The sequence below is a fragment of the Sinocyclocheilus grahami genome, unplaced genomic scaffold (assembly GCF_001515645.1).
Source record: "Sinocyclocheilus grahami isolate Dianchi unplaced genomic scaffold, SAMN03320097.WGS_v1.1 scaffold89.1, whole genome shotgun sequence".
In the NCBI taxonomy this organism is placed as follows: Eukaryota; Metazoa; Chordata; class Actinopteri; order Cypriniformes; family Cyprinidae; genus Sinocyclocheilus; species Sinocyclocheilus grahami.
Genome location: NW_015505268.1, coordinates 1,415,331 through 1,441,486, shown reverse-complemented (window position 1 = coordinate 1,441,486; position 26,156 = coordinate 1,415,331). Strand labels below are relative to the sequence as shown.

At 38.4% G+C, this 26,156-nt stretch overlaps 6 protein-coding genes across 11 annotated transcripts in view; 1 reads left to right on the top strand and 5 right to left on the bottom strand.

The window, feature by feature from the left end:
- Positions 1 to 4,278, bottom strand: part of hnrnph1 (heterogeneous nuclear ribonucleoprotein H1) — a 13,775-nt gene extending 9,497 nt beyond the window's left edge. For 3 of the 4 annotated variants that reach the window (XM_016274705.1, XM_016274707.1, XM_016274706.1), the window contains exons 1-5: positions 4,096 to 4,278; positions 3,582 to 3,679; positions 3,346 to 3,501; positions 2,493 to 2,636; positions 1,734 to 1,872 (exon numbers count right to left, since the gene is read on the bottom strand). In XM_016274705.1, coding sequence (XP_016130191.1) covers positions 1,734 to 1,872; positions 2,493 to 2,636; positions 3,346 to 3,501; positions 3,582 to 3,666 — 524 coding nt within the window. In that variant the 5' untranslated portion in view covers positions 3,667 to 3,679; positions 4,096 to 4,278. The remainder of the gene's footprint in view (positions 1 to 1,733; positions 1,873 to 2,492; positions 2,637 to 3,345; positions 3,502 to 3,581; positions 3,680 to 4,095) is intronic. The other variant, XM_016274708.1, reaches the window with a different exon arrangement.
- Positions 4,279 to 5,369: 1,091 nt separating this feature from the next.
- eif4ebp3l (eukaryotic translation initiation factor 4E binding protein 3, like) lies at positions 5,370 to 11,088 on the top strand. Its single transcript, XM_016274713.1, has 3 exons — positions 5,370 to 5,801; positions 8,693 to 8,866; positions 10,536 to 11,088. Exons 1-3 carry the CDS (start codon positions 5,669 to 5,671, stop codon positions 10,565 to 10,567), a joined length of 339 nt encoding a protein of 112 aa, XP_016130199.1. The 5' UTR covers positions 5,370 to 5,668; the 3' UTR covers positions 10,568 to 11,088.
- A 1,166-nt stretch (positions 11,089 to 12,254) lies between these two features.
- On the bottom strand, positions 12,255 to 16,500 carry LOC107587080 (heterogeneous nuclear ribonucleoprotein A/B-like). Of its 3 annotated transcripts, XM_016274710.1 has the most exons (9): positions 16,413 to 16,500; positions 15,938 to 16,183; positions 15,221 to 15,389; positions 14,982 to 15,140; positions 14,585 to 14,740; positions 14,321 to 14,408; positions 13,413 to 13,577; positions 13,225 to 13,310; positions 12,255 to 12,971 (listed from the first exon to the last, which is right to left on the bottom strand). In XM_016274710.1, exons 2-8 carry the CDS (start codon positions 16,153 to 16,155, stop codon positions 13,240 to 13,242), a joined length of 1,026 nt encoding a protein of 341 aa, XP_016130196.1. In that variant the 5' UTR covers positions 16,156 to 16,183; positions 16,413 to 16,500; the 3' UTR covers positions 12,255 to 12,971; positions 13,225 to 13,239. The 3 variants fall into 3 exon arrangements, with proteins under 3 accessions (XP_016130196.1, XP_016130197.1, XP_016130198.1); XM_016274711.1 differs by lacking the exon at positions 13,225 to 13,310; XM_016274712.1 differs by lacking the exons at positions 13,225 to 13,310; positions 13,413 to 13,577.
- A 692-nt stretch (positions 16,501 to 17,192) lies between these two features.
- LOC107587124 (nucleoside diphosphate kinase homolog 5-like) lies at positions 17,193 to 22,469 on the bottom strand. Its single transcript, XM_016274765.1, has 5 exons — positions 22,176 to 22,469; positions 21,455 to 21,660; positions 20,990 to 21,090; positions 20,790 to 20,908; positions 17,193 to 17,369 (listed from the first exon to the last, which is right to left on the bottom strand). The coding sequence occupies exons 1-5, from the start codon at positions 22,317 to 22,319 to the stop codon at positions 17,283 to 17,285; spliced, it is 657 nt and encodes a 218-aa protein (XP_016130251.1). The 5' UTR covers positions 22,320 to 22,469; the 3' UTR covers positions 17,193 to 17,282.
- Positions 22,470 to 22,697: 228 nt separating this feature from the next.
- On the bottom strand, positions 22,698 to 24,000 carry LOC107587111 (guanine nucleotide-binding protein subunit beta-2-like 1). Its single transcript, XM_016274754.1, has 4 exons — positions 23,875 to 24,000; positions 23,425 to 23,565; positions 23,056 to 23,166; positions 22,698 to 22,808 (listed from the first exon to the last, which is right to left on the bottom strand). The coding sequence occupies exons 1-4, from the start codon at positions 23,998 to 24,000 to the stop codon at positions 22,743 to 22,745; spliced, it is 444 nt and encodes a 147-aa protein (XP_016130240.1). The 3' UTR covers positions 22,698 to 22,742.
- Positions 24,001 to 24,326: 326 nt separating this feature from the next.
- Positions 24,327 to 26,156, bottom strand: part of LOC107587078 (guanine nucleotide-binding protein subunit beta-2-like 1) — a 5,603-nt gene continuing 3,773 nt past the window's right edge. Inside the window, exons 5-8 of the mRNA XM_016274704.1 lie at positions 25,405 to 25,515; positions 25,050 to 25,190; positions 24,681 to 24,791; positions 24,327 to 24,433 (exon numbers count right to left, since the gene is read on the bottom strand). Of these exons, the coding sequence (XP_016130190.1) occupies positions 24,368 to 24,433; positions 24,681 to 24,791; positions 25,050 to 25,190; positions 25,405 to 25,515 (429 nt within the window). The 3' untranslated portion in view covers positions 24,327 to 24,367. The remainder of the gene's footprint in view (positions 24,434 to 24,680; positions 24,792 to 25,049; positions 25,191 to 25,404; positions 25,516 to 26,156) is intronic.

The following is a 26,156-nucleotide window of genomic DNA, read 5'->3' as shown; positions in this document are numbered from 1 at the left end:
CGCATTTACATAATTTAAACAAATCTTTGAATGGCTAATGAAAATTTTATTTCACAAACCTTGCAAACTTAGTCGAATCCAGTTGTAAGATCTTGTGAAGTGTGCATGTGACCTGCATGATCGCGTGTTTTCTGTGTGACTTTCGGTCCGTGCAATCTGAATGCTTTAAGCATTAAATTCGTGATTTCAAATTATGCTGCACTTTATGCATTTGCCCACCGTCATATTCATGTCATTTTCACTGTGTGCTGTATGTAAAATGAGTGTTACCTTGGCTTTATTTTAAAAAAATATGATTCCCAATGCACACAAATTTCTCAGAATACGGAGTGCTCTGTTGGTTACAGTTTACTTCCTTTTTAATTATATTTTTATTAAATATTTATGGAAAATACTTTGTCATCTAAAGTATAAGTATGTTTATTTTACAAATGTATTTTTTAATCCATTTTCAAAAGATTTCAAATTTCTTAAATATTAATGAAAATAAATACATTTATATCGGCTTTATATCGGCCACCCTGCTTTCCAAGATATTGGCATCGGCTGTCAAAAAACCAATATCGGTCGACCACTACTTTCTAACCCTGCATAGACAACAACGCAACTACCACGTTCAAGGCCAAGAAAGGCAGTAAGTACATCATTAAAAAGTCCATGTGACATCAGTGCTACGACAATACGTTTTGTGCACAAAGAAAACAAAAATAACAACTTTGTTCAACAATTTGTTCTCTTCCGTGTCAGTTTTCAATACGTGTTTACGACAGTACCACAACAATTTAATGCTGATAGAGAAGCCGGTGTTCTGGCATAAAACATCCATCTCTCTTAGTTCATCGTCATTTCAAGTCATCCTCTCTGTTGAAATCTTTAGACATGTTTATGACGACTGTTTTATCTCTGCTTGTAAACAAGGTGTAGTGCATCTGGTTTCTACCTCAGAACGGCGGCTCCTGCATATGCATAAAAATATCTTAATTTGAGTTCCAAAGATGAACAAAAGTCTTACGGGTTTGAAATGACATGAGGGTGAATAATTTACAGAATTTTCATTTTTGGGTGAACTATCCCTTTAAATTGTAATAATTTCACAATATTACTCATGTCAAACATAAAAAGTATGACAAATACTGTCGTATTAAGGTGCAATTACAGATGAAATCCAGTCATTTAATAGGAATCCACATGATCGTGAATTTCATGTGAGGACAAAAGATTTCCCCTTGCAGATTTTGCAAAAGGTTTATGCTTTTTACGAATTCACTACAACCATCAGAAAGCTGCTTGGTTTGAAAGTGTCTTCTATGTGAACTGTGCTTCATACATCGCTACACTATAGACAATTTACGATGAACGCTTTTTGCCCAAATAATTTTGCAGAAATTCTACTGCAACTTTAATACATCTGGCTGATATAACTGCCCATTACAACCCAAGATGCTTTGAATGCTCATGTAAATGACAGTTAACAGTAAAAAAAAAAATCACTAAACTGTCTCAAAAGTGCCCACATTCAGTTATCTCTCTAAATCTACACCGTGCAACTCAATGGTTCACTCAGCACTAATAATACATAATCTTTAAGGCTTCTGGACCTCATCTTCCTTTTTTTTTTCGTCTGCCGGCAAATCATCTGTGGTCATATCTTGCCATTTCTGCAGTGGATGATTTATTGAGGTGAACACCATAAGAAAAGCAACGTATCCAGGCAACCAACCAGCCATCCCCACCTGTGCCCTATTCTTTCCTTGTGTTTCTTTAGAGCCTTTTCGGCTATATCCTGTGAAGCAAACTGCACGAAGGCCTCCCCCGTACTCCTCCCCTGGAAGTCCACCGGCAATGTTATCCCATTTGGCACGATTTCCAACCCTTCAACCCAAGGACAGATAACCCCAGTGGGGGACAAATTAAGTCACAAGCCCATTAACAAGACTTTATATTACTCTATGGGTTTCTCTTTATGTCAAATGAGAAATGGTACTACATAAACATTCCAAATGGGGCCACAATACATTTGAACCTTTTCAGGCACAATTTATGGATAATTTTGTGCAAGAAAAAGAAGGGTCACTTAAATCAAATGCCTCTTGAGCTTCTGTCTCAACCCATCTCTTGTTTATTTGGTAAGCCCCAAAAATTACCTAGATTGTTGTGCACCTGTTTTAGGTATATAAAAATACAAAAAGGGCTGAGGCAGTTTAATTTAGAAGAATTAAAAAAAAGAAAATAGCACAAATTCTAATAATTACATAAACGGACAACGCTGGATAAAAAAAAGTGACCCATCTTGGACCTTCTGGATGGTTCAATACAAATTTCAACTATTCCTAATTTGAAAGGTTATATGACTGCAACTGAGCTCTTTAATTGTTCAAAGCTCATTTAAGTGCAAATGATGGTCCGATGAACTAAAATAAACCTATGATAAATGGTGACATACTGTTTAATTTTGAGTAAAAAGGGCAATTCGAAATTCCTATCAGACATACCTGCAAAAAACTGGACAATTTCCTCCTTGCTGCATCCAAAAGGCAGACCACGAAGCCTAACCAGGCCGTCCCCTCCTGTGTCCGGGCAGTTCGGTCCGGTGTGCTTCAGAACCCAGTCCATCTCAACACTATTGGATTTGAATACTGAAAGCACATGTGAATCGATCAGTATTTTATCTTGAATTATTTGGTGTAGTTCACCAAAAACAAATTATTTGCTGAAACCCTCAGGTCATCCAAGATGTAGAAGAGTTTGTTTCTTCATCAGCATTCAGATTCTTCATCAGATTTGGAGAAATTTTGCATTACATACTTAGAAGTGAATGGGTGCCGTCATAATGACCAAACAGCTGATAAAAAACATCACAAGTACTCCACATAACTCCAGTCCATCAATTACCATCTTGTGAAGTGAAAAGCTGTGTTTGTGTATGAAACAAACCCATCATCAAGACAATTTTAATTCAAACCATTGCATCTGCCTTGTCTGAATCAGGAGAGAAATATGCACAGATCAAGCATGGTTTAGAAGTGAAAACGAAGTTCTAAACAAATATGTTGATGTCGACTTTGGAAACACACGGTTTTGCACTTCACAAGACATTAATTGTGGACTGGATTCATGTGGATTATTGTGATGTTTTCATCAGCTGTTTGGACTCTCATTCTGATGGCACCCATCCATTGGTGAGCAAGTGATGCAATGCTAAATTTCACCAAATCTGTTCTGATGAAGAAAAACTCAACTACAAAGATAGCCTGTGTGTGCATACATTTTCAGCAAATTTTCATTTTTGGGTGAATTATTCCTTTAGGGATCCTATTCCTAACTAAGGCAAAAGCAGCTGCTTACCTTCTACATAACGGTGGCCCATTGTTTCACGATCTTTCTTCACTGCAATTTTAAGATCTTCTTCTGATTCGAACTCTACAAATGCTTCTCCACTTGGTCGCCCTTCCCGTGTGTATGTGAAGTGTATGCTTGTCCCATTGTTTGCAATTTTGCACTCTAAGATGAAATTTAGCTAGTATTAGTCAGGCAGGGAATAAAACCTAAGTGGAAAAGATTTAAGCAGAGGATTTTTTTACCTGAGAAAAACCTCTGAACTTCATCAACAGAACAGGACCACGGCAAACCTCTGACTCTCACCACAAAACCCTCTCCATCCGCCATGCTGGAAACAACGCTGTTTAAACACAATATATAAGACAGTGACTCTATAATACGCTACAGTATAACACAAAATCTAATATATCTTTTAAAGTGATCTGAATTTCAGACACTTCTCTGCATTTCAAATGAAGCATGACTGCATAGTAAACTACCCCAGACATACAACATATAAAGCAAAATGCTAAGCCAAAATAAAGAAATCAACAACAGGGGCCAAATATTAATTAAAAGCTAATCCAATCAATCATGCACCTAAACATTTCCTATTCATTCGCTATTCAGTCAAAACGAAAAAACAAGAAAATCCCTTTAAACATAAAGCAAGGCTCTATGTGAAAAGCAAATAGTTCTTTTCATAATAAATGAGGGGAAACTAGCATAACTGAGGAAACGAAACTGTTAGCTTAGCGAGCTAGCTGAACCACATACCTTCTGCTAAACCCTGCAAAGACGCTTCTTCTACTCAACCGAAGCAAAGTGACGTGATTTATCTACCCCTTAATAAAGTATTTTACCACACAACTTCTTATATATGTCGACAATAAGTAAATGAATAATAAAACGCGAGAAGCTGAACTGTGCTCACGTCTGAACGGCGCTGAACGGCGCTCTTCTCCTCTTCCCTGATCTGATCTGATCTGAGGGGCTTGAGAAACTAAAGAGGCGTTTGTCGACACCTTCTGTTTAGGATGTGAAATTACAGCGCTCTACATCTATATGACATATACCTACATTTAGTGTGCCATATTATTTCAGTACATGAAGTACATTCTCTATCTCTATCACTGCCAGGAACTTGTGTTACTATTTACATACGAATAATCCAAAACGAATTAAATTTATCACACCTTTGAACAGATTATATCGCAGACCGTAAAAAAGGTTTATATTCGCATTTGCCAGGCCTATCACTCAACCAGTCTGAATAAAATATATATTTTTTTCTAATATACAATATATAATATAAAGGCTGCATTCACGACCCTATTATTAATGTTAATTGTTGTTCAACTGAGTTTAAAGCTGTGTTTGGAGTTTAGACATGTTCCAAATATCATTAACACACAACAACAACAACAACAACAACAACAACAACAATAATAATAATAATAATAATAATAATAAACAGCTCATATACAATTAACTTGACCCCCTGGATTTGGCAAACATAATTTTCATAAATGTTAACCTTTTGCTAACCATTTGTTGAAAAGTTTTTTTTTTTTTAAATGTTGTAGGCTATCCTATAATTATGGAAGCACGTTTTTGACAAACAAATATAATAAATACATAAATAAATAAATACATAATGCTTTGGTAAGTCAATTATGACGCAAAAAGTCGAAATTATGACTTTTTAATCATTTTAATAATTTAAGCATCTTTTAATCGCAACTTTTTATTTATAATTATGACTTAGTAGCTTTTTCATATATTTCACCCAGTATCTCATTATTTCTATTTTTATCTTATACCTTTTTATCTAATAGATTTTTTTGTCATAATTATTATTATAACTAACGAACTATTTGTTTATTTATTTATTTATTTGTAGAAACTTGGCTTCCATAAATGCATACATTTGTCTAAGTGCCGTGTTCAAATTCCCCAAAAAATTGAAATCCTTGGCAGAAGTTTTGTAAAAACAAATCTATTTCCCTGACAGATCTGGCAAGCCTGCACGTTACACGCCTGTTTTTGTTGTTGCTCAAGCGTCGTTTATCACATGATGCGAGTCACGTAGTCTGAGCTGTTGTTAAATACAGCGCACCCCCAGCCCTCAGCTCCACCAGCGCGCGCGGACCGACAGCCTCTCTCCACGAGTACCACGAGACCAGCGCTGTCTGCAACACGCTAAAAACATCTTTGCCGTTTTTTATGTTGTTGAAACTTTGTTGAGCTAAGTTTCATCCTAAACAAACACTTCATATAGACGATTGTTTAGAGCCCTTACATATCATCGTGTTCAGTGGCACAGAGTTTTGAGCGCATTTCAGCCACGATGTCCGCCAACACTCAGCAGAGCAAGAGCTGCCCCATTCCCACGCGTGTCCTGCACCTCAAAGACTGGTCCCAGCTCCCAGACTGCTACAGTCAGACCCCTGGAGGAACACTCTTCTCCACCACACCAGGGGGTAAGACTGTGCCGTGGACTCTGCTTATGCCTGTACAGTTAGTATAGGTCGGTGAACATGTATTTAGAGGAATATAAAAGATTCTTTTCTGGGGGAAAACAGCCTGAGATCTTGGCTGCTCTCCCAGCATGGTGTGTTTGTTGGTTTTAGGTGAGTTTTGTGCACTTGTCAATTGATCAGTTTGTGAGACCAACTTAAACCAGCTAAGACCATGTTGTCCAGCCAAAGACCAACACACCATCTTGGTCTAGTTTAGGCTGGGTTTTCATTCAGCAGTGTGTGTAACATTTTTGGAGAGACATGTTGCCATCCCCTACTTTACACATTAGAAAATATAGATAGATAGATATTGTGGATTGTGTACATCGAATTATGCAACAGAGCAAGCAGATGTTAAGATGATCATGAATTAAATTAAAAACCATTTTTCCTCTTAAGCATTATTTTTGTCCTGTAAATCTTTTCTATTTTTGCATGAGGATGATTGTCGTATATGATTGTGATTTATTTTTAATTTTTTTTAACCACTGAATCTCATTTCGAACTGCTTGATCTAATGGTGTTACAACTCCCCACTCACCATGTGTTGAACTGCACAATCTCAACTATTTTAAGCAATATGAAAGTCTGATGCAATACTTTTTAACCTTGCTATATTGGTTGACTTGCAATAAGACACTATATTGTTTGTTTGTTTGTTTATATATTTATTAATAAATAAAGCCAGGGGATGGGCATGCATTTTAACAAAGTACATTAAAACTTAAACCTCTGTTTATTTTATTAGATTGTAAGGATCTGAGATATAGTGTGCCCGCAAAATATCTCACTGGTACCCATTCCTGTTGCTACAGAAACATTTGTTTTGAACAACAAGTTAATCATTTATGGCAGACCATCTGCAGCAAGATAGCCAACTGCCGTGCTTGTTATGTAACAATGTCTGGTTATCTGATTTGTGACTTGCATGTCCCATATGATACTAGGCACGGAGTTAATCTAATCTTGTTAAAAACAAATGCTTGACCCCTTTTCTTAACGGACAGGACCCTCCACCCCACATGTTTCTCAATCTCCTTTGTCCCTCACTAGTATATCTTTCGCATGTGGCTGTAACTGTAGCACATGCAGAGGAGGAGGCAATTCTTAGAAACACCCCTCCTCCTTCACAGCTGCTGTGGATTTCAGGAATAACAGAACTCTACGTGCTCGGGAAAATGGGTTCATTGAGGCCACTGTATCATGGATGGTTCCCTCAGGGTGGAAGCAAAATATCAGATCAGAGGCATGTGTGTGTGTGTGTGTTTGTATGTGTGTGTGTGTGTGTGTGTGTGTGTGTATATATATATATATATATGAATGAATCATCTTGGTAAACCTTTTACAAACAAAATACAGAAAGAAATCAAATGCTTAATGGTCCATTTAAGATTTTTTGCATTGTGTTAATACATAATATACATAACAAATAATTAATACGTAATATCCCCTGGTTTCACAAACAAGGCTAAAGTCCAGACTAAAATGTCTTGTCTGAGCTGTTTCATCAACTGAAAGAAACTTGCACTTGGTGATCTTAAAATATATCAGTTCCATTGTTTTCTCTCAAGATGCACACGAGTAATGTTTTTTTCTAAGGCACGTTTATAAAAACCACTTAAATGTCCTAATTAAACTATGGCCTAATCCTGGCTTAGTCTAAGCCCTGTTTGTGAAATCAGGCCTATATATAACAAAAAAAAAAAGTTGTAATAAATAAAAATTAGTAAAAGTTGTGCTTAATTGTCATGAACATAATGTCACCATTACTCCCAAAATGTAAAATAATTAAAAACAATAATAATAATCTAATAATAGGTTTCTCTTCTTTATAACAAAATATAATTTCATTTTAAATTTTTTTGCTGATTTTGGGATGAAATAATGCATACATCACTGGGTAGTATTTGTTGTACTGTTTCTTTAAATAACAAATAAATTAACACGTCACAGTTTGCAAAAATTGCACACTTGCGATTATATTTAATTGTCCTGCGATTTAAAAACTTCCACTCTCTTGAATTCTAAGAAGCTGAAGAGCAATCGGGGAACAAAACATGCTTCAGCAGAACAAAGTCCTGCTGAAACCGTTGGGTTGGTCTCTCTGCATTCCTCTGACCAGAGCAGCTGAGCTCACAGTTGAGACCACTGTTCGTCCAACCCCTGTCACCAGCTCCGTCCACACCCTGCCCTTCCCCCTTGTCTCTCAGTCCTCTTTTGTCCAGAACACACTGAACTAAATAGCAAAAGATTGCATAACATGTTTTTCAGCCACTGGTAGGACTGTTGGGTACAGTATAGCTTCAGCTACAACAGAGATGGCACTACGTTTAACACATGATAGCAGTCGGAACAAACCTAACCGGGGCTAGTTAAGCTCCACTAGTTTGTTCACAACATGTTCATCTGCTACATTGTGGTGCCCTCATGTCTCGGCTCTGCTTGCTCGCGTGCAGATGTGCTCAAATTTCCTAGAACTAAAATGGGAGGTGCTGAGTCCTGCAATTCAGTTCACCCCGTTTTTCATTGTGCGAGCTTGAGTGCTTCTTTTCACATGCAAAATGTCAAACGTTTCAGTCTTTGTTTACAATCTGATAGCGTGGACATGTTGAGTGGCACATCAAGTTCCTTGCTACCTTTCTTTTGTTTTGTTAAATAGATTAGAATTGCTGTTCAAGAAATCCTCTTCAGAGTCACATTTTATTGACTGTTTTTGAGTGCTAAAACATTTGGCTGGAATCCTAAGTTGTTGTTTTTTTTTCTTACACGTTGTACCCTGCCGCCTAGAAAGTAAAAATGTTTTTCTAGCTGTGTGATTGGTCACTGTAATATACGTTCTATCCCTCCTCCAGGAACTCGGATCATTTATGACAGAAAGTTCCTCCTAGACTGCAGGAACTCTCCCATTGCCCGGACCCCACCCTGTTGTTTGCCCCAGATTCCTGGGGTGACCATTCCTTCACACCATCCAATGTCCAAACTGCAGGACCTCAAAGAGGAGTTGGAGGAGGAGAAGGATCTGGCAGGTAAAATTGCTGTCTGTTCCAGAGCTGAGCTCACAGTTGAGACCACTGTTCGTCCAACCCCTGTCACCAGCTCCGTCCACACCCTGCCCTTCCCCCTTGTCTCTCAGTCCTCTTTTGTCCAGAACACACTGAACTAAATAGCAAAAGATTGCATAACATGTTTTTCAGCCACTGGTAGGACTGTTGGGTACAGTATAGCTTCAGCTACAACAGAGATGGCACTACGTTTAACACATGATAGCAGTCGGAACAAACCTAACCGGGGCTAGTTAAGCTCCACTAGTTTGTTCACAACATGTTCATCTGCTACATTGTGGTGCCCTCATGTCTCGGCTCTGCTTGCTCGCGTGCAGATGTGCTCAAATTTCCTAGAACTAAAATGGGAGGTGCTGAGTCCTGCAATTCAGTTCACCCCGTTTTTCATTGTGCGAGCTTGAGTGCTTCTTTTCACATGCAAAATGTCAAACGTTTCAGTCTTTGTTTACAATCTGATAGCGTGGACATGTTGAGTGGCACATCAAGTTCCTTGCTACCTTTCTTTTGTTTTGTTAAATAGATTAGAATTGCTGTTCAAGAAATCCTCTTCAGAGTCACATTTTATTGACTGTTTTTGAGTGCTAAAACATTTGGCTGGAATCCTAAGTTGTTGTTTTTTTTTCTTACACGTTGTACCCTGCCGCCTAGAAAGTAAAAATGTTTTTCTAGCTGTGTGATTGGTCACTGTAATATACGTTCTATCCCTCCTCCAGGAACTCGGATCATTTATGACAGAAAGTTCCTCCTAGACTGCAGGAACTCTCCCATTGCCCGGACCCCACCCTGTTGTTTGCCCCAGATTCCTGGGGTGACCATTCCTTCACACCATCCAATGTCCAAACTGCAGGACCTCAAAGAGGAGTTGGAGGAGGAGAAGGATCTGGCAGGTAAAATTGCTGTCTGTTCCAGAAAAAAAAAAAGAACCTGTTCTGCAATAAAATTTCCAGGAAACATTAAGCCCTCAGGTTTCTCCTGAAACGAATAATTTTTGTATATCCTGTTTGGTCTTTTTTGTCTTGCAATTCTGAGTTTTTTTTATTTCGCAATTGATTTTTTTTTTTTTTTTTGTTAGGCACACTCAGAACTGTGATATAAACTTGAAATTGTGAGGAAAAACTGAATTATGAGAAGTTGCAATTACATTTTTGTTAATTTAAAAAATGAATAGCGGGATGTAATCTAGGAATTCAGAGAAATAAGGCCAGATTTGCAGGATATAAACGCACAATGCAAGGAAAAAGTCAGAATTGTGGGATAAAAGTATATAAACTCCGAATTAAAATAGAGATATAAAGTCAGAATTCCAAGACAAACTCAGAATTGCTTGGTAAAAAGTTTGTGCTGCAAGAAAAAAGTTGCAATTACATTTTTTTTAAAGAAAAACAGAATTGTGAGATGCAATTCTGAGTTCATTTCTCTGAATTCTGAGTTTACAAGAGATAAACTAGCTATTGCAAGGAAAAAGTTATAATTGTGAAATAAAAGTCAAACAATTGCAAGATTGAAACTCTGAATTTTGAAGTCAGAATTGCAAGCAAATTGTGAGAGAGAGTCACAATTGCTTTTTGTTGTGGGAACGTGCTTCCAAAGAATATCTCAAAGAAACACTCTAATCAACTTTTTTTTCTTTTAGCTGATGACAACCAGTTTGAAATGGACATTTGAGTCTTTCATCTACCTCCTGTGGAGAATTCTTTATCATATCTGTCGGGATTTTGCTGCTTACCCCACGATCAGCGGACATTACATATTCACCAGAGTGCAGGGCTTTTTAATGAGCTAAACACCCAAAGGGTGTCTTATTCTTTTGTTTAAAAGTATTTGTTAGGTGTTTACCAGAAAAAACACAATTCTTTGACAAGTGGCAATGTTTTAAAGTTCTTTATTGTACATATGGTACTTTCTACTTTTTTTTTTTTTTTTTAAAGAAAATGAAGCATTATGTGGGAGCCGGGCATGACCATGGCAAAATCTCTCATTTCTGAGCTTTATATCTCCGCAAACATTGCTTATTGTTTAATGGTAAACACCGACTATATGCCAAGTGACTTTGGTGTTTCACCTGAAAAAGCACATCAGAACATAAATGTACACCATTGTGTGCCCTCAGGGTTTTCCTGGTGTTTCATTTGCCTGGATTTCCTCAGGTTTTATTATTTTGAATGAAATAAAAAAATGAGAAAAAATTGTCGTTCAATCTGTTAAGTTTATTTGGAAAATATCATACTGGGATACTGATATTCATCTTGCATTTCAAAATTAGCATAACACGGCTACAAAAACCATGGGAACTTCCCTCTACTGCTGAAGGCATGTGACTTGCATAAACTCAATTTACAGAAGGAGTTGTCTGAGCTTAAATTAGACATTATGGTTGTCAAGGAACACAACAGCAAAACTGGCCATATGAAAAACTGTAACAAGTCTTGGAGCAAAACACTAGAAGATACACATGAACCTTGTGGACAAAAGATGGATAACATTCGGGTTTTATGTCTCAGGTCTTTTATGCTCATCAAGGCTGCATTTTTTGATAAAGTGAAAACAGTAAAGTTATAAAAGATTTCAAACTTTTGGTTTTCTATTTTAATCATTTTAAGATTATTTAAAAGCTGAATTTTCAGCAACATTACTCCAGTCTTCAGTATCACATGATCCTTAAAAAAATCGTTCTAATATACTGATCTAATGCTCAAGAAACATTTCAGAACATTTTTGAAAACAGCTGTGCTACTTGTGGAAAACGCAATACAGCATTACAACACACACACACACACACACAAAAACACTAAACAGTAGTGTGTGCCCTTTATACAGTACCGTATCTATAGGTTAAGCTGGTTAGCATAGCCTCTGCTGGTAGATGCTGTAACTACTCACTCCAAACCCTCTGCATATATCACCACAAGGGAAAACATTTAGAAATATGACAACTGTAAAAAGTTTGCCATTGCTTTAAATAGAATTTTAAGTTCTAACAAAAGCAGAAGTGAAAGATGCATGTGCTCAAGTAACTTTTGTCTTTATATAATAGGTTACGTTTGGAACAAGACACTTTATCCATGCATGTCCATCTAATCGGTGTTCCCAAACAAATTACTGTCAGCTTTAGATACAAACTGGCCTAGTTTAACCAGTGACCTATTCTTTTATACTTCCAGCTGCCTCCATAAAACAATCCTGACTACACGCTTAACCTCACAACAACCAGGTTTTCACTGTCACTTTGTACAGTAATGTTAAATCTTTTCAGCACTTTTAGATAGTCATTCTAAATTCTTTAAATGCAAACTAGGGTTTGTTGGTTCAGAAAGACAATTATGCAAATTGAACGCAAAAGACTTAGACAATCGACATCTTAAAAATCAAGTTTATTTCTTGAAATTTGTCCAAGACACTGGAGGAATGTGTATCCAGTGTTTCGAGAAAGAATCTTGTTACAGTTACCTGTGTATGTTTTGAGGTATAGTTGAATCACTATTAAAGCCACTCTTAAATATCTAACAAGACGGGAGGAAATCTCCCTAAAAGCAGTAGAGAGGGACAAAAAATAAAAAAGTAACGTCACCAAGACTTGCCACTAACAGATTTCAATGGACAAGTTTACAATCGGAAAGAAATCCCTTTTTTATCTCACCTTGAAGCCATGCAACTTTGCAACACAGAGCACAGGTGACAGGGGAAAAAAAAAAAAATAATAATCTAGGAACACTAAAGAAAAATTAACAAACGGTTTATTTTGAAAGCATTTTGAGAGCTCTGAGCCTAGATGTAGACACAGCCATGATGTAAAATACAACCATTCAATAATATTAGATTCAAAAAGGTACCAAAAAGTACAGTAAAAAAATAACACTTCCATCTCTGGAAATGTAAAAAGGACACAACGAAAAAAAATAAAAATAAAACAAATGTGAGAAGTGACATTTGCGCCCCCTCCCCCCCCCAAATTCCTTATGTTTTCTGTACAAAATGAAGCAGAAGTCCAGATTCCGCCAACTTCCAAAAGTAAAAGACCCCAATGTTCACTGTGACCAGACTGCTGGTTCCTGCTCGGTAGCTTTACGACCTTTAAAAGAGAAAACACAGAGATTTAGCCGCATGAATCCATGTAAACTTAACATGTGAAAATAAATGAGGTGAAGAGATGGGGGCCTATTATGATCTACTGCTACAACCCTACTGGACCACAAAAACCCACCCCCAATTGGATCACTCTATCTGCCTTATAGTTCGGCTGGGTAAATGGAGATGAATTGGTAATGGAGCAACAGCCAAATTAACCTTACCATGAGTGGAGGGAAAAAAATTTAAATTCATACCTGCACTACACATGATCAGTATGGCTTGTAGCTACTCTGGTGAGCCCCACGTCTTGGAGTTTTTCCATAGCTTGTATTGCCCTGGTCTAGGGGGGTAAGAGAAGAGCAGAGAAAGGAACTTGAGTCCCTTGCATTCACAAGAACCTGACGGGGGTGGGGAGGAAACCCAAAGGACAATCAGTGCTTACTGTAGTCATATCCGCCGCCGTAGCCATAGTATCCACCCGAGTAATCATAGTTGCCGTAGCCTCCATATCCACCATAACCTTGCTGGCCACCATAGCCATAACCTTGGTTACCGTAACCTTGATTCCAGTAGTTATTGTAGCCCTGATTCCAGTTCTGACCCTGGCCTATAAAACAAATCCAAACCATTTTTAAACATCATTGCACAGTAATGTGCTGATATCTGTAAGCAACTAGTAAAACCATAAAGCGATTGGTCTCTACTCAAGCTTTGCGGGGCATTAGAACGGATTTAGATTCAGATCTGAGATCAGCCAAAGCTTTTAAGATAGATTACATCTGAAGACTTGTACGCAAGAGGAATTACATTAAAATATCTGCACGAGAGCAATAATAAATTCTGACAAGACTTTGTATTACAAATTTCTAATTCTATGAAGTTATCAGACATTCAGATTCATCAGTATGTTTAAACCAGCCTCAGTCATAAACACGATCTGCTGTAGAGCTACTTATAGCAGAACTGAACTTGTTTCATAACTGCAGTAACTTTACATTTACTGAACTGAATCAACACTGAACTGACTTGGCTAGCTGAATACGGCCTTTTTAGAGCTGAATTTGTATGCGTCATATTTTAAGTTCCCAGCATTGATTATTATCTTCCGGTTTATTACCATTAAGTGGTTTTAAAACAATTTGCATTGTATGAAGCTCTATATAAATAAGTGCCGTGCCTCAGTTAACTCAACAGCATTCAATTCATACAGACACAAGGGTGACTCCGTTGTTTTTCTAATACACATCTCTGTACATTTATCTAGGTAAACTTTGCACAGACTAATGCAGCCTATAGTTTGAGTGGTGGGTGAGACAGTCCAACAGGAGAGAATCATGCAGCAGTACTAACCTCCACGCCCCCTTCCTCTTCCTCCAAAACGACCTCCATACTGCTGCTGCTGGTACACTTCTTTTGGCTGTGCAATCTTAATCTCACACTGGGAAAAAGAAGGAAAAAATTCAATGAGGGATTGAAATCATAGTAGAACATCTGCATAAAACACTACCACTAAAATGAATAATCAAATAAGTAGCACAATGTCAAACAGCGAACAACAACCCTGAAGATGCGTCACAGTAAATTCAAGCTAAACTTCACACTGGTAACACTCACAAGGCCTTCTTTTCCATTTGTGTCCTTGGTTCCACTGACGTTGTGATATTTCTTTTCTACAACTTTCTTGACGGTCTCTTCCTCCTTGAAGGTAATGAAGACAAACCCTCTCCTCTTATTTGTCTTTGGATCCATTGGAAGTTCAATAGTCTCAATCTGCAGTGGCAAAAATCATCATGTTAACAAATGTGTACACAAATGTAATTGCCAAAACGGACACACAAAAAAAAAACATGCACAGAAAATGTGCAAAGATCAAACTAGAAACTTTACATGGCCAACATACAGTAACTGCAGTATAATTGCACAAACACAAGCCGACATTTTTTCCAAGATTAGTTAAGCTTGCTTAAAACAATTGAAAGAAAATTCAAATCTATAAGGACCACTTCAGTACCTCGCCAAAGGCACCAAAATACTCGCGGATCCTCTCTTCTGTAGTTTCGGGGTTCAGCCCGCCGACAAAGATCTTCTTAACGGGCTCTTTCTTCATGGCCATTGCCTTCTTGGGGTCGATCTGTCGTCCATCCAGTCTGTGCTCTTTTTGTGCTAAAACCTGTGCAAAGAGAAAGGACGATTTAGCTTACCATTGAAGAAATCACAAGACTTCAATTTTTTCTAAGCGCCAAAGCTTACCTTGTCTACACTGGCTGACTCTTTAAAAAGAATAAACCCAAATCCCCTTGATCGCCCAGTGTTGGGGTCCATTTTGATGGTGCAGTCGGTCACCTCTCCAAATTTAGAGAAGTAATCTTTAAGATCCTTTTTACTAGTGTCCCAGCTGAGCCCTCCAACAAACATTTTCCTGAGGAAACGAAGCAGAAAATCAGAGTGAGACCAGGAGGGGGCGTGGAAGCACAGATTTCAGACATTTCCCCAGTTCTTGCATTTAACCCCCCCCCCCTCCCCTCCACTCCACTCCACTCCACTCCACTAATAAACAGAAATAACTGCAACACGCCACAGATATATTAAGCGCACAAAAATACAAAAACGTTCGCTTAAGGAAACAATTAAGAGGCTCAACGGAGCATTTTAAAACCCCTGTCCGCGTTCAATTCACCGTTTTCTTCTTTTACCCCCCCCCCCCTCCCCTCCACTCCACTCCACTCCACTCCACTAATAAACAGAAATAACTGCAACACGCCACAGATATATTAAGCGCACAAAAATACAAAAACGTTCGCTTAAGGAAACAATTAAGAGGCTCAACGGAGCATTTTAAAACCCCTGTCCGCGTTCAATTCACCGTTGCGCCCATCCCCCTTCAAAAGACACATGGCGCCAACAAAGACGGGAAGGAACAAAGGATTTTACGTCCCAGCATTTAGCACAATTATGCCTTTAACATACCCCGCATCTTCCTCTCCTTTGCTGGCATCAATCTGCCCTCCGTCCGATGAGCCATTTTGTGGGTCTTCCTCATCCCCGGCCGTGTCGTCGCCACCGGCGTCTCCCTGCGCCGCGGCCTGCGCTTCCCCGGTGCCTTCCTCGTACTGCCCGGCTCCGTTCAGATCGTCCTCGTGGCCGTTTTCTGAGGTTTCCATATATTGCTGCTCGGCGTCTGACATGGTGGTAGTTTAATGTGAAAACCTAAAACTGCAGCGAATGTGAAATGGTTACGAAAGGAAGCACCTTATGTAATGCAGAAGAACCACCATTTTGAGCAGCGCCGCTTGCATTCTCATACGCAACACGAACGTAAACACATCGTTTTCCTAAATCATAAATACACCGCGTTACTGAGCTATAATTGAATATAAGTGTTAACGCAACTAATACGTACACGGAGGCTAACAAATTCACAATTTACACGTAAATACTTTACCGTAAAAGCAGCAAGTGAAAAATCTCCGTGGAATGCTTTCCGCGGTGTGGGCCCTTCCTTATTGCGCCGACAAGCGGTTGGTTTTATATTACTGGATGGAAGATGAAGGAAGTTTAGTAAGGGCGCATTTGATTGGGTGGCTCTGAACGCCTATCATTCTAATAGCCAATCAAACGTGTCGCTTTCACGTCACATAAATCCTCCCCCAAACGCGCTTCTTCTGAACCTAATGTGTCGAGTGGGGGAAGAACTCTTTGTTCTTGTTTGGTTTGAACGTGCTGTTGACCACTTTTAAATAAAATAAAAAAGTTTGTATTTTTTTAGAAGGAAGCTATAAAGCAGATAATGCAAGAAACAGGCGTTTGAATGTGGATTTTTTTTCTGTCTAGTCAAAATAGTAATAGGAAGGAGGTTACAGCTGCATTTGCAATAGGCCTATTCATTATATTCATTCTTACTTTCATTTTGTCGAGATCAGATAATCGTCTTAATGTACTTTTAGTGCTTCACTTTCAAAACTGTTGGTGAATCAAATATTTGTTTATCACCACCAGAAGGGTGTATATATATTTTTTATTTAAACATTTTATTTGATGTTGAATAATGTTGAATATTTCTACTGTTACAGTAATCAGTGACAAGATTAGGATACTGTAAATTTGCAGTTTTATCTTACATTTAAATGAACCATGATGACAATATAAAGCTAACACATTTAGATAGCACAATAAAAAAGGGCTACGACAAAATGGCAAAACTTTATTTTATAAAAGAGTTCAAATGATATGAGAGAAAACGTCCAAAATAGAGCAATACAGTAACTTCTTGTTGGTAAATTCTTCTTGCTTGAGGAAAGAAAGAAAAAAAAAATCACACTGCTGCCTCCTCTACTACTGTTACATCAGATATTTTGGGCTTATTATGGTTATTCTTCATCAACCAGTCTGCAAGCCATGTCTGTAAAGAAAAATAACAATACAAAAATAGCATATCAATATACAGTAGTCGACAGTTGAAGTGGATCAAAACTTTATCAAAGTCGCGCATCAAAAGTATGCGTTATTGTCTTAGGACAACTTTGATTAATTTTATTTGATCCACCTCAAATGTTGACTACTGTTTATGAAGCAGAACAGCACAATAAAACAATACAAACATCCCTCTTTTTTTTTTACAGTCAACCCCTTATCTGACCTACAACAAATAAATCAAAACAAACAAATATACATGGAATAACAGATGCAATGTTGATTGTGTCAGTGAATGTAATTAATATTCAGAGATAAATGGCCATTTTTGTTTGATATTGACAGCTGGGGGATTATTTTATGGGGACAAAAAATTTTTTTTTCTTTACGCTACTGAAACGTAAAGCCTTTACTATACTAAGTGTGGGTTGCACCAATAAGGTGCAATTTTTTAATCTAAAAAAAGGGGGAAGTCGCGGTCTAATGGTTAGAGAGTTGGACTCATAACCCAAAGGTTGTGTGTTCGAGTCTCGTACTGGCAGGGATTGTAGGTGGGGGGAGTGAATGTACAGCACTCTTATAGCACTCCCACCTTCAATACCACGACTGAGGTGCCCTTGAGCAAGGCACCGAGCCCCCACTGCTCCCCAGGCGCCGCAGCATAAATGGCTGCCCACTGCTCCGGGTGTGTGTTCACTGTGTGTGTGTGCACTTTGGATGGGATAAATGCAGAGCACTAATTCCAAGTATGGGTCACCAAAGAAAAAAAAAAAAAAACTTACAGCCTTTACTATATTAAGGGTGGGTTGCACCAATAAGGATTCATCTAAAATCTAGATTAAATCAAGGTTTATCTAATAACTCTGTTGCACCAAACTTTAAACCTTGTTTAAAAAATAAACAGGTTTACATTTAAACCATCATCTTGATCCTGGATTTAATTTATATTTAAGATAGATTAACTTTAATCATGTTGCTCCATAACTTTAAACTCAGATTTAAATCTCGATTAGGGATTAATTTTAAACTTACAGGTGAGGAGGTTTAAAGAAAATAAAGTAGGGATGCACCGATATGAAAATTTTGGCCGATACCGATAACCGATTATTCTTTATTTTTGAAAGCCGATAACCGATATGTTGGCCGATAAATCTATATCCAAATTGTTATATACTTTTTGAGAGCCTGATTACAAAAAAGGTCTCATCATTAAAAGCCACATCCCAAACACTTCAACATAAGCAGCCTAGTTTGAACGGTGTACGTTTTAAAAATATTTTTACTCTCCCATTACCAAATTTAGTCATAAAAAAGCCTTACAAATAAATAAAATTATGCATAAATAATGCAAACAAGTCACTGGACATCATTACACATGTAAAGAATCAAAATGAATGCGCCACAGATCAATAAAACGGAATAGCCTCTGCACGGACAATAATTAAATGATTTTAATTACTAAACCATATTGTTGATGAAAATAATAAGAGAAAAATACAAGTGGTTGTTGTTATTAATAATATATCAATGATTTTGAAAAAGTAACAAATTAATACCACTGTTTTAAATAGCAGCCATTGAGCTGCAGCTCAAGCTGAAGCTGAAGAGCTGAATGAACACGGTAAACTGAAGCGTTTTGCTGGCAGCTTATTTAACTCAAGGAAATGCATCCTGAGATTAATATTAATACAACATAAACATAATATTACAACTTATATATGTACAAAATGACGCAGTTATTGCATGCTATAGTCAGAATGTGTGATCCTGTTGTGGATGCGCTCTTCCCATAACAACGCGCTGAAACATGGCAACTAAACCCAAAGAATTCACAACGTTTTATTATAATAATGTTCTCATTAGAATGTTATATACACGACATTCCCAATCATAGTTATTAATGTTGTGCACTGCTGTTTGGGCTGCGTGTGCTGAGCTAAAGATGATCACCGGTAAACTGAAGCGCTCTTTTTAACTTAACCAAACGCATTCTATATGAGATAAATCAGATATACATCAAATAAACACAATATTACAATGTACAATTGCACAAAAGGCTGCAAACGAACAGCGCGCATCTGAAGTGTCTCTGAAGGAAATAATGCATTATTTATCGGCTTTAAGATATCGGCCAAATTTTCTTATCAGGCCGATACCGATAACAGAAAAAATTAGCCGATATGGGCCGATACCGATATGGTGGCCGATATATCGTGCATCCCTAAAATAAAGTGCACCTACAGTTACAATTATGTGGCTGAAACAGCGGGTGTGTCGTCAGGTCTCAGAGAGGTGTTTATTGTAAATAAAAATGAAAATGAAAGCGCACTGAGCCTGCAGATTTTGAGGGTCGTTGCAGCCCATAGTAAACTTGCGTCTGCTATCGAGTCTGGTATGTGAATCCTTCACTTATCTCGTCTCTCGTTTCTCACGCCCGCTCCACGCGTGCTGTTGAACGGCGATCAAACGGACAGGATGCCACTGTCACGAGCGGAGGTAGTCACTCCGCGAATCATGCCAGTTATTTTCTCTTATCTCGATTGTTTTGTCATACACTATACTCCATTAATTTATACTATAAATATATTTCCAATATTATGAAATCCGTATGCACTGCCTCAAAGTTTTGATTGCTTGCTTGATCAGCCGTTTGATCAACGGTCTCTCTACGTACGTTAGCAGTTCATAAAGACGGTGGACCTTTTACAAGTTTATTTCCTTTATCAACAAAAGCAACTTATGTCAGAGACAGAGGATAAGGAATATTAGCATTGTTGCGGTTTAATTACATGATGAATCCATCATAGCGGAGAAAATTATTCGTAGATGGAGGTTTTAATTGCAGGTTAGAATTCGAATCCCAGATTTGTTAATCCAAGTTTAAAATTAAGTGGTGCAACACAACTCGATTTAAAATAAAACCCAGATCAACAAATCCTTGATTAGCTCTAAACTTTGCTAAATTTAATCCTTGTTGGTGCAACCCACCCTAAAAGGCTTTACAGTAAACAGTTGTAAAGATTTGTTATATTTTGCCCCTGAAATCCACCCATCTGCTAAAATCAGTATAATCCTGATTGATTTTTTTTTTTTGGATCAAAGGCATCCCAGTTTTAAGTTTTAAACAACATTCTGAAGGTTTGATTAAGAAAACCAAGACAGTGTGATCTAATCTGATTTCAGAGTCCTTTTTTTTCTTTTTGAGGAGCCAATTTTCATGGTTTGATCCAATAGTCAAAATCTAATGGAATTTCCTTAGAACAACAGTGTCAAAATACAGGAAACTGGTTGAACAATTTTAAAGAAATACTTCCAAAATTAAAATTCTGTCATTATTTATTTGCCTTTAAAGTAATTCCAAATCTATCAAATTGACTTTTAAATACTTTTAATCAATAGATACACTTACAAAAGGGTCCAGTGGCTTTTTCTTGCTCAGCTCTGTCAGTCCGGTGAGAAGTGTTGGGCTGACGTAGCGGCTCAGGTAATCTTTGGCAGCATCTCCCATAGGAATAGGTTCAATCACAGCTGAAACAGACGACAAAGACAAAAAGTATGCTTTCACATCCTGTTCACTGAACTCATCTGGACAAGGTTAGATTTACTCACAGTTGGGAAACATGAACCTGATCTCCCTCTCAGCAGCAGAGAAGGATTCACTGCCATGCACAGCATTCTGCAGGTCACACGTGCCGAATCTCGCTCTCAGACTGATGATGACAATCACAGTGATGATGTGTGCCCAGAAGTGCGTTTGCCAGAAAGAAGAAATATGACTGTTAGCCTACATATATTACAGCATGCATAATAAATATATAGCTTTATTGCAATGACAAATGAGTTATGTGATTAATTTATGTATTGCAATGAACACTGGTTTTGTAAATTATTATCCTGAAGTGCATAAAATCCAACAAAAGCATCTATTTATTTTGCCAGGAATTTAAAAGGCACTGTTATTGGTGCAACTGTGATAGTTCTCCCAACAATACAAGAAAAAATGTAACTTTATAAGTCCATTTTATTATTAAACCACCTGCATAGACAGAAGATTCATTCAGTGATACTCATTACCAGTCAGGATGTGTCTCTCTAGCTTTTATACTGCTGACTGGTCCCATTATGGCTTTCCAGGTGGCAATAGCCTGGTGTTGGGCCAGTGCTAGAGCAACAACCGGTCCGGAGCTCATGAAGGCAGTCAGATGGGGAAAATGCAGCTTCCCATAATGCTCAGAGTAGAAATCACTGCATTGCTCTGGACTCAGCTGAAGCCTTCTTTTCTGGTAAATGAGAAAAACAAAATGAGAACGATTAAGGCATAAGCAGAATGCAAATCTCATTCTTCAACTAAAGCATTGGCTACAAAATATGAACTATTAGCTGATAAGGGCTATATGCATTTATTTATTAAACAGACGCTTTTATCCAAGCGACTTACAAATGAGGAATACAAGCAGTTTATCATTTGGAGGCAATGACACGAGAAACACTAGCATTACCATGTTTTAAACACGTTCCAGATTAGTAACGTTACAGGCTAGAAGGAAGGAAGGAAATAGGAACAGAGATCGCATAGATTTCTGTTGTTTTAATACATTTCATCAGCCTAATTTTAAACAATGTAGTGGCATCAGACACCACATGACTGTCTTGTGCTTACAAAATGACCAGAATCAGGGATTGTGTCAATTCACCATGCAAATAATTCATCTTTTGCGTCGTGCAAAATTTTAATTTTTTTATAAAAAAATAAATAAAAAACGTGCCACGTGCGACGTGTCTGATCAATACGTACCTGAAGAATTGTAAATCCAGATTGAAGAATAACGTCCTCAATTTCATCAGTTTTGTGGATGGCATCAGGTTTGATTAAAGCCAGCGTTCTCTCCACGAAGATACGAGGTGCAGGCATCTGTTTTTGGGGACTGTCGCCCTCCATGACTTTTAAACAGCTAACGTTAGTGTTACGCTATTTTTCTGCAGTTTCTGGACTTTTTCACAATTGCATTTGAAGTTGCTTGAACAGCCAGGGCAACATTTCCCAAATTATAAAGTGCAAAATGTTTTTACCAGAATGGAAGCACAATTCATGTTTACTTACAACATTAAAATAGTTCATCTAATTCAAGCGTCGTGCATCATGTCGCGCCCTCAACGGTTTGTTGACCTTGTTGCTAGGCAACAGTCGAATAAAATAAATCTATAGTTGCGCCATCTAGCGGCTATTCAACCCTATTTCAATGACTCGCATGGTTGCGTTTCTGTTGTACTTTATTTAAAGGCAGAGAAATTGAAGTAAACACAAAGTCAAATGTAATTCTTTTTAAAATACTTTTTTTATTTAGACATTAGAAAAAGGCGTCTATCTGGTTCCAATGGTCACCTGCCACACTCTGATCAGGTTGTCAGTGTAGCCAGCAAAGAGAGTCTGTGATGAGAAAAGAAACCGGAATTATAATCAAACATCGCTTTAGAAGTGCTTGCTACTGATTTTAAATCATATTTAATGCCCCCTCATATTTGCAGGACTGTCACCATAAGGTTTCAGATGTTATAAGTGATTGGGAATAATCAATGGGAGCAGCTGATCCAGCCAAAATTTGCAGACTAATGAAATGCAAGGAATAGTTCAGGAACTCATTCCAGGCGGAAAAGGCTGCTGTAAATAAACCCACCTGTCCATCAGCAGACCAGGCCAGAGAAGTGCACTGAGGCGGCTCAGCCTTGCTGTTGGTGGTGATGATGTCCTGCCTCAGCTCATCAACAATGATCTTGCCCTCCAGATCCTGTTGAGAGAAAACGGTCAGCTTTGCAACAGCAATATGATATTGTACCCGCTCGGGCCAACAGTTCTCAGAAACAGCCTCTTTATCATCATAGAGTTACAGAAGGCATTGAACTTTCATCACTGAATTCTGTGCTCCAATATAAACGGTAATTGTTAAAATATATTCAAGACAGAAAAAGGAAGTCTTTGCATTTGAAAAAACTTTTATATGGAGTATATATATATGAATGAGATGGGTTAATGTACATAAACTCACCCAGATCTTGATGCTAGGTCCAGTGGCGGCACACAGCCAGTAGCGGTTGGGGCTGAAGCAAAGGGCGTTGATGGGGTCACCACCATCCAGGGTGTAAAGGTGCTTGCCCTCGTTCAGGTCCCACAGCATGGCTTGCCCATCCTGTAATGAGGACAAACAGTAAATACAGATAGGAAAGTTAAAAATGAGCTCTGAAAACGCTCAATGTTTTTTTCCAGTATTTTTTGTTCAAAAACAGCCTCTGAGGACAAACAGTAAATACAGATAGGAAAGTTAAAAATGAGCTCTGAAAACGCTCAATGTTTTTTTCCAGTATTTTTTGTTCAGAAACAGCCTCTTTTATAATCACATGGATTCAGATGGCATTAAGGTTTCATCATCTTTACCCTGTCATCTCAAAACTCTAACCTGTTCACCAACTGCATTACTGAAAATTAGTGACACGAGTACCTTTCCACCAGAGGCACACAGAGATCCATCAGGAGACACTGTCACTGTGTTCAGGTATCCAGTGTGGCCAATGTGGTTGGTCTTCAGCTTGCAGTTAGCAAGATTCCATACCTGTAACAAACACATAACAAACTGTCTGCATTAGCAAATATACAGCCAATCCATGCAAGTTGCCCAGATTAAGTTGTTCACTTTGTTGGTCTCAATCCGTTACCCATCATAATTGCAGGACTTGTCATCAGAGCCCAAGAGCTCAGACAATATGAATGTGGAAACGTTGAGTCCGGTTTGTTGGCCTTGTTGCTAGGCAACAAGTCGCATAGATTGAATCAACATACATTAGTGCCATCTAGCGGCTACTCAAACCTATTTACACGACTCAAATGGTTGCATTTCAGTTGTATTTTATTGCAAGTCAGAAAAAATTAAGTAAACAAGGTCAATTGTAGTTGTTTTTAAAAGTTTTATTTTATTTAGACATTAGAAAAGGCGTCTATCTCGTTCCAATGGTCACCTGCCACACTCTGATCAGGTTGTCAGTGTAGCCAGCAAAGAGAGTCTGTGATGAGAAAAGAAACCGGAATTATAATCAAACATCGCTTTAGAAGTGCTTGCTACTGATTTTAAATCATATTTAATGCCCCCTCATATTTGCAGGACTGTCACCATAAGGTTTCAGATGTTATAAGTGATTGGGAATAATCAATGGGAGCAGCTGATCCAGCCAAAATTTGCAGACTAATGAAATGCAAGGAATAGTTCAGGAACTCATTCCAGGCGGAAAAGGCTGCTGTAAATAAACCCACCTGTCCATCAGCAGACCAGGCCAGAGAAGTGCACTGAGGCGGCTCAGCCTTGCTGTTGGTGGTGATGATGTCCTGCCTCAGCTCATCAACAATGATCTTGCCCTCCAGATCCTGTTGAGAGAAAACGGTCAGCTTTGCAACAGCAATATGATATTGTACCCGCTCGGGCCAACAGTTCTCAGAAACAGCCTCTTTATCATCATAGAGTTACAGAAGGCATTGAACTTTCATCACTGAATTCTGTGCTCCAATATAAACGGTAATTGTTAAAATATATTCAAGACAGAAAAAGGAAGTCTTTGCATTTGAAAAAACTTTTATATGGAGTATATATATATGAATGAGATGGGTTAATGTACATAAACTCACCCAGATCTTGATGCTAGGTCCAGTGGCGGCACACAGCCAGTAGCGGTTGGGGCTGAAGCAAAGGGCGTTGATGGGGTCACCACCATCCAGGGTGTAAAGGTGCTTGCCCTCGTTCAGGTCCCACAGCATGGCTTGCCCATCCTGTAATGAGGACAAACAGTAAATACAGATAGGAAAGTTAAAAATGAGCTCTGAAAACGCTCAATGTTTTTTTCCAGTATTTTTTGTTCAGAAACAGCCTCTTTTATAATCACATGGATTCAGATGGCATTAAGGTTTCATCATCTTTACCCTGTCATCTCAAAACTCTAACCTGTTCACCAACTGCATTACTGAAAATTAGTGACACGAGTACCTTTCCACCAGAGGCACACAGAGATCCATCAGGAGACACTGTCACTGTGTTCAGGTATCCAGTGTGGCCAATGTGGTTGGTCTTCAGCTTGCAGTTAGCAAGATTCCATACCTGTAACAAACACATAACTTAAACTGTCTGCATTAGCAAATATACAGGCAATCCATGCAAGTTGCCCAGATTAAGTTGTTCACTTTGTTGGTCTCAATCCGTTACCCATCATAATTGCAGGACTTGTCATCAGAGCCCAAGAGCTCAGACAATATGAATGTGGATTTGTTTAATCACAGGGTAAAATTATTACAAAAACACAGAGCGACTGTTCTAGTTTCCATTAAGGTACAGACAAAGGTCTCACCTTGACCATTTTGTCCCACCCGCAGGACACAATGATGGGGTTGTTGCTGTTGGGAGAGAAACGCACGCAGGACACCCATTCAGTGTGGCTGTCATCCTGTGGACAAGTCAAAATAAAGGGTTTCAGAACAGCACAAACTAAACATTTTACATAAACATTTTTAATATTAAAGACTTTTTTTAAAGTGTGACGTGACATGTGGCCAAGTATGGTGACCCATACTCAGAATTAGTGCTCTGCAGAATTCTGCACAGCAGTTAACACACACACACCGTGAACACACACACCCGGAGCAGTGGGCAGCCATTTTTTTGCTGCGGCGCCCGGGGAGCAGTTGGGGGCTCGGTGCCTTGCTCAAGCGCACCTCAGTCGTGGTATTGAAGGTGGGAGAGAG

Coding starts and splice junctions, on each gene's coding strand:
- eif4ebp3l (XM_016274713.1), top strand. CDS start 5,669: ATGTCCGCCAACACTCAGCAGAGCAAGAGCTGCCCCATTCCCACGCGT. Junction 5,802..8,692: donor CTTCTCCACCACACCAGGGG/GTAAGACTGTGC, acceptor TCCCTCCTCCAG/GAACTCGGATCATTTATGAC. Junction 8,867..10,535: donor GGAGGAGAAGGATCTGGCAG/GTAAAATTGCTG, acceptor TTTTTCTTTTAG/CTGATGACAACCAGTTTGAA.
- LOC107587080 (XM_016274710.1), bottom strand. CDS start 16,155: ATGTCAGACGCCGAGCAGCAATATATGGAAACCTCAGAAAACGGCCAC. Junction 15,141..15,220: donor AGTCAGCCAGTGTAGACAAG/GTAAGCTTTGGC, acceptor CTCTTTGCACAG/GTTTTAGCACAAAAAGAGCA. Junction 13,311..13,412: donor CGGCGGCGGATATGACTACA/GTAAGCACTGAT, acceptor TTACCCCCCTAG/ACCAGGGCAATACAAGCTAT.
- LOC107587124 (XM_016274765.1), bottom strand. CDS start 22,319: ATGGAGGGCGACAGTCCCCAAAAACAGATGCCTGCACCTCGTATCTTC. Junction 21,661..22,175: donor CTGGATTTACAATTCTTCAG/GTACGTATTGAT, acceptor CTCATTTACCAG/AAAAGAAGGCTTCAGCTGAG. Junction 17,370..20,789: donor AAAAGCCACTGGACCCTTTT/GTAAGTGTATCT, acceptor TTTTCTTTACAG/ACATGGCTTGCAGACTGGTT.
- LOC107587111 (XM_016274754.1), bottom strand. CDS start 24,000: ATGTGTTTGTTACAGGTATGGAATCTTGCTAACTGCAAGCTGAAGACC. Junction 23,566..23,874: donor TGTGTGCCTCTGGTGGAAAG/GTACTCGTGTCA, acceptor TCCTCATTACAG/GATGGGCAAGCCATGCTGTG. Junction 22,809..23,055: donor CCTGGTCTGCTGATGGACAG/GTGGGTTTATTT, acceptor TTCTCATCACAG/ACTCTCTTTGCTGGCTACAC.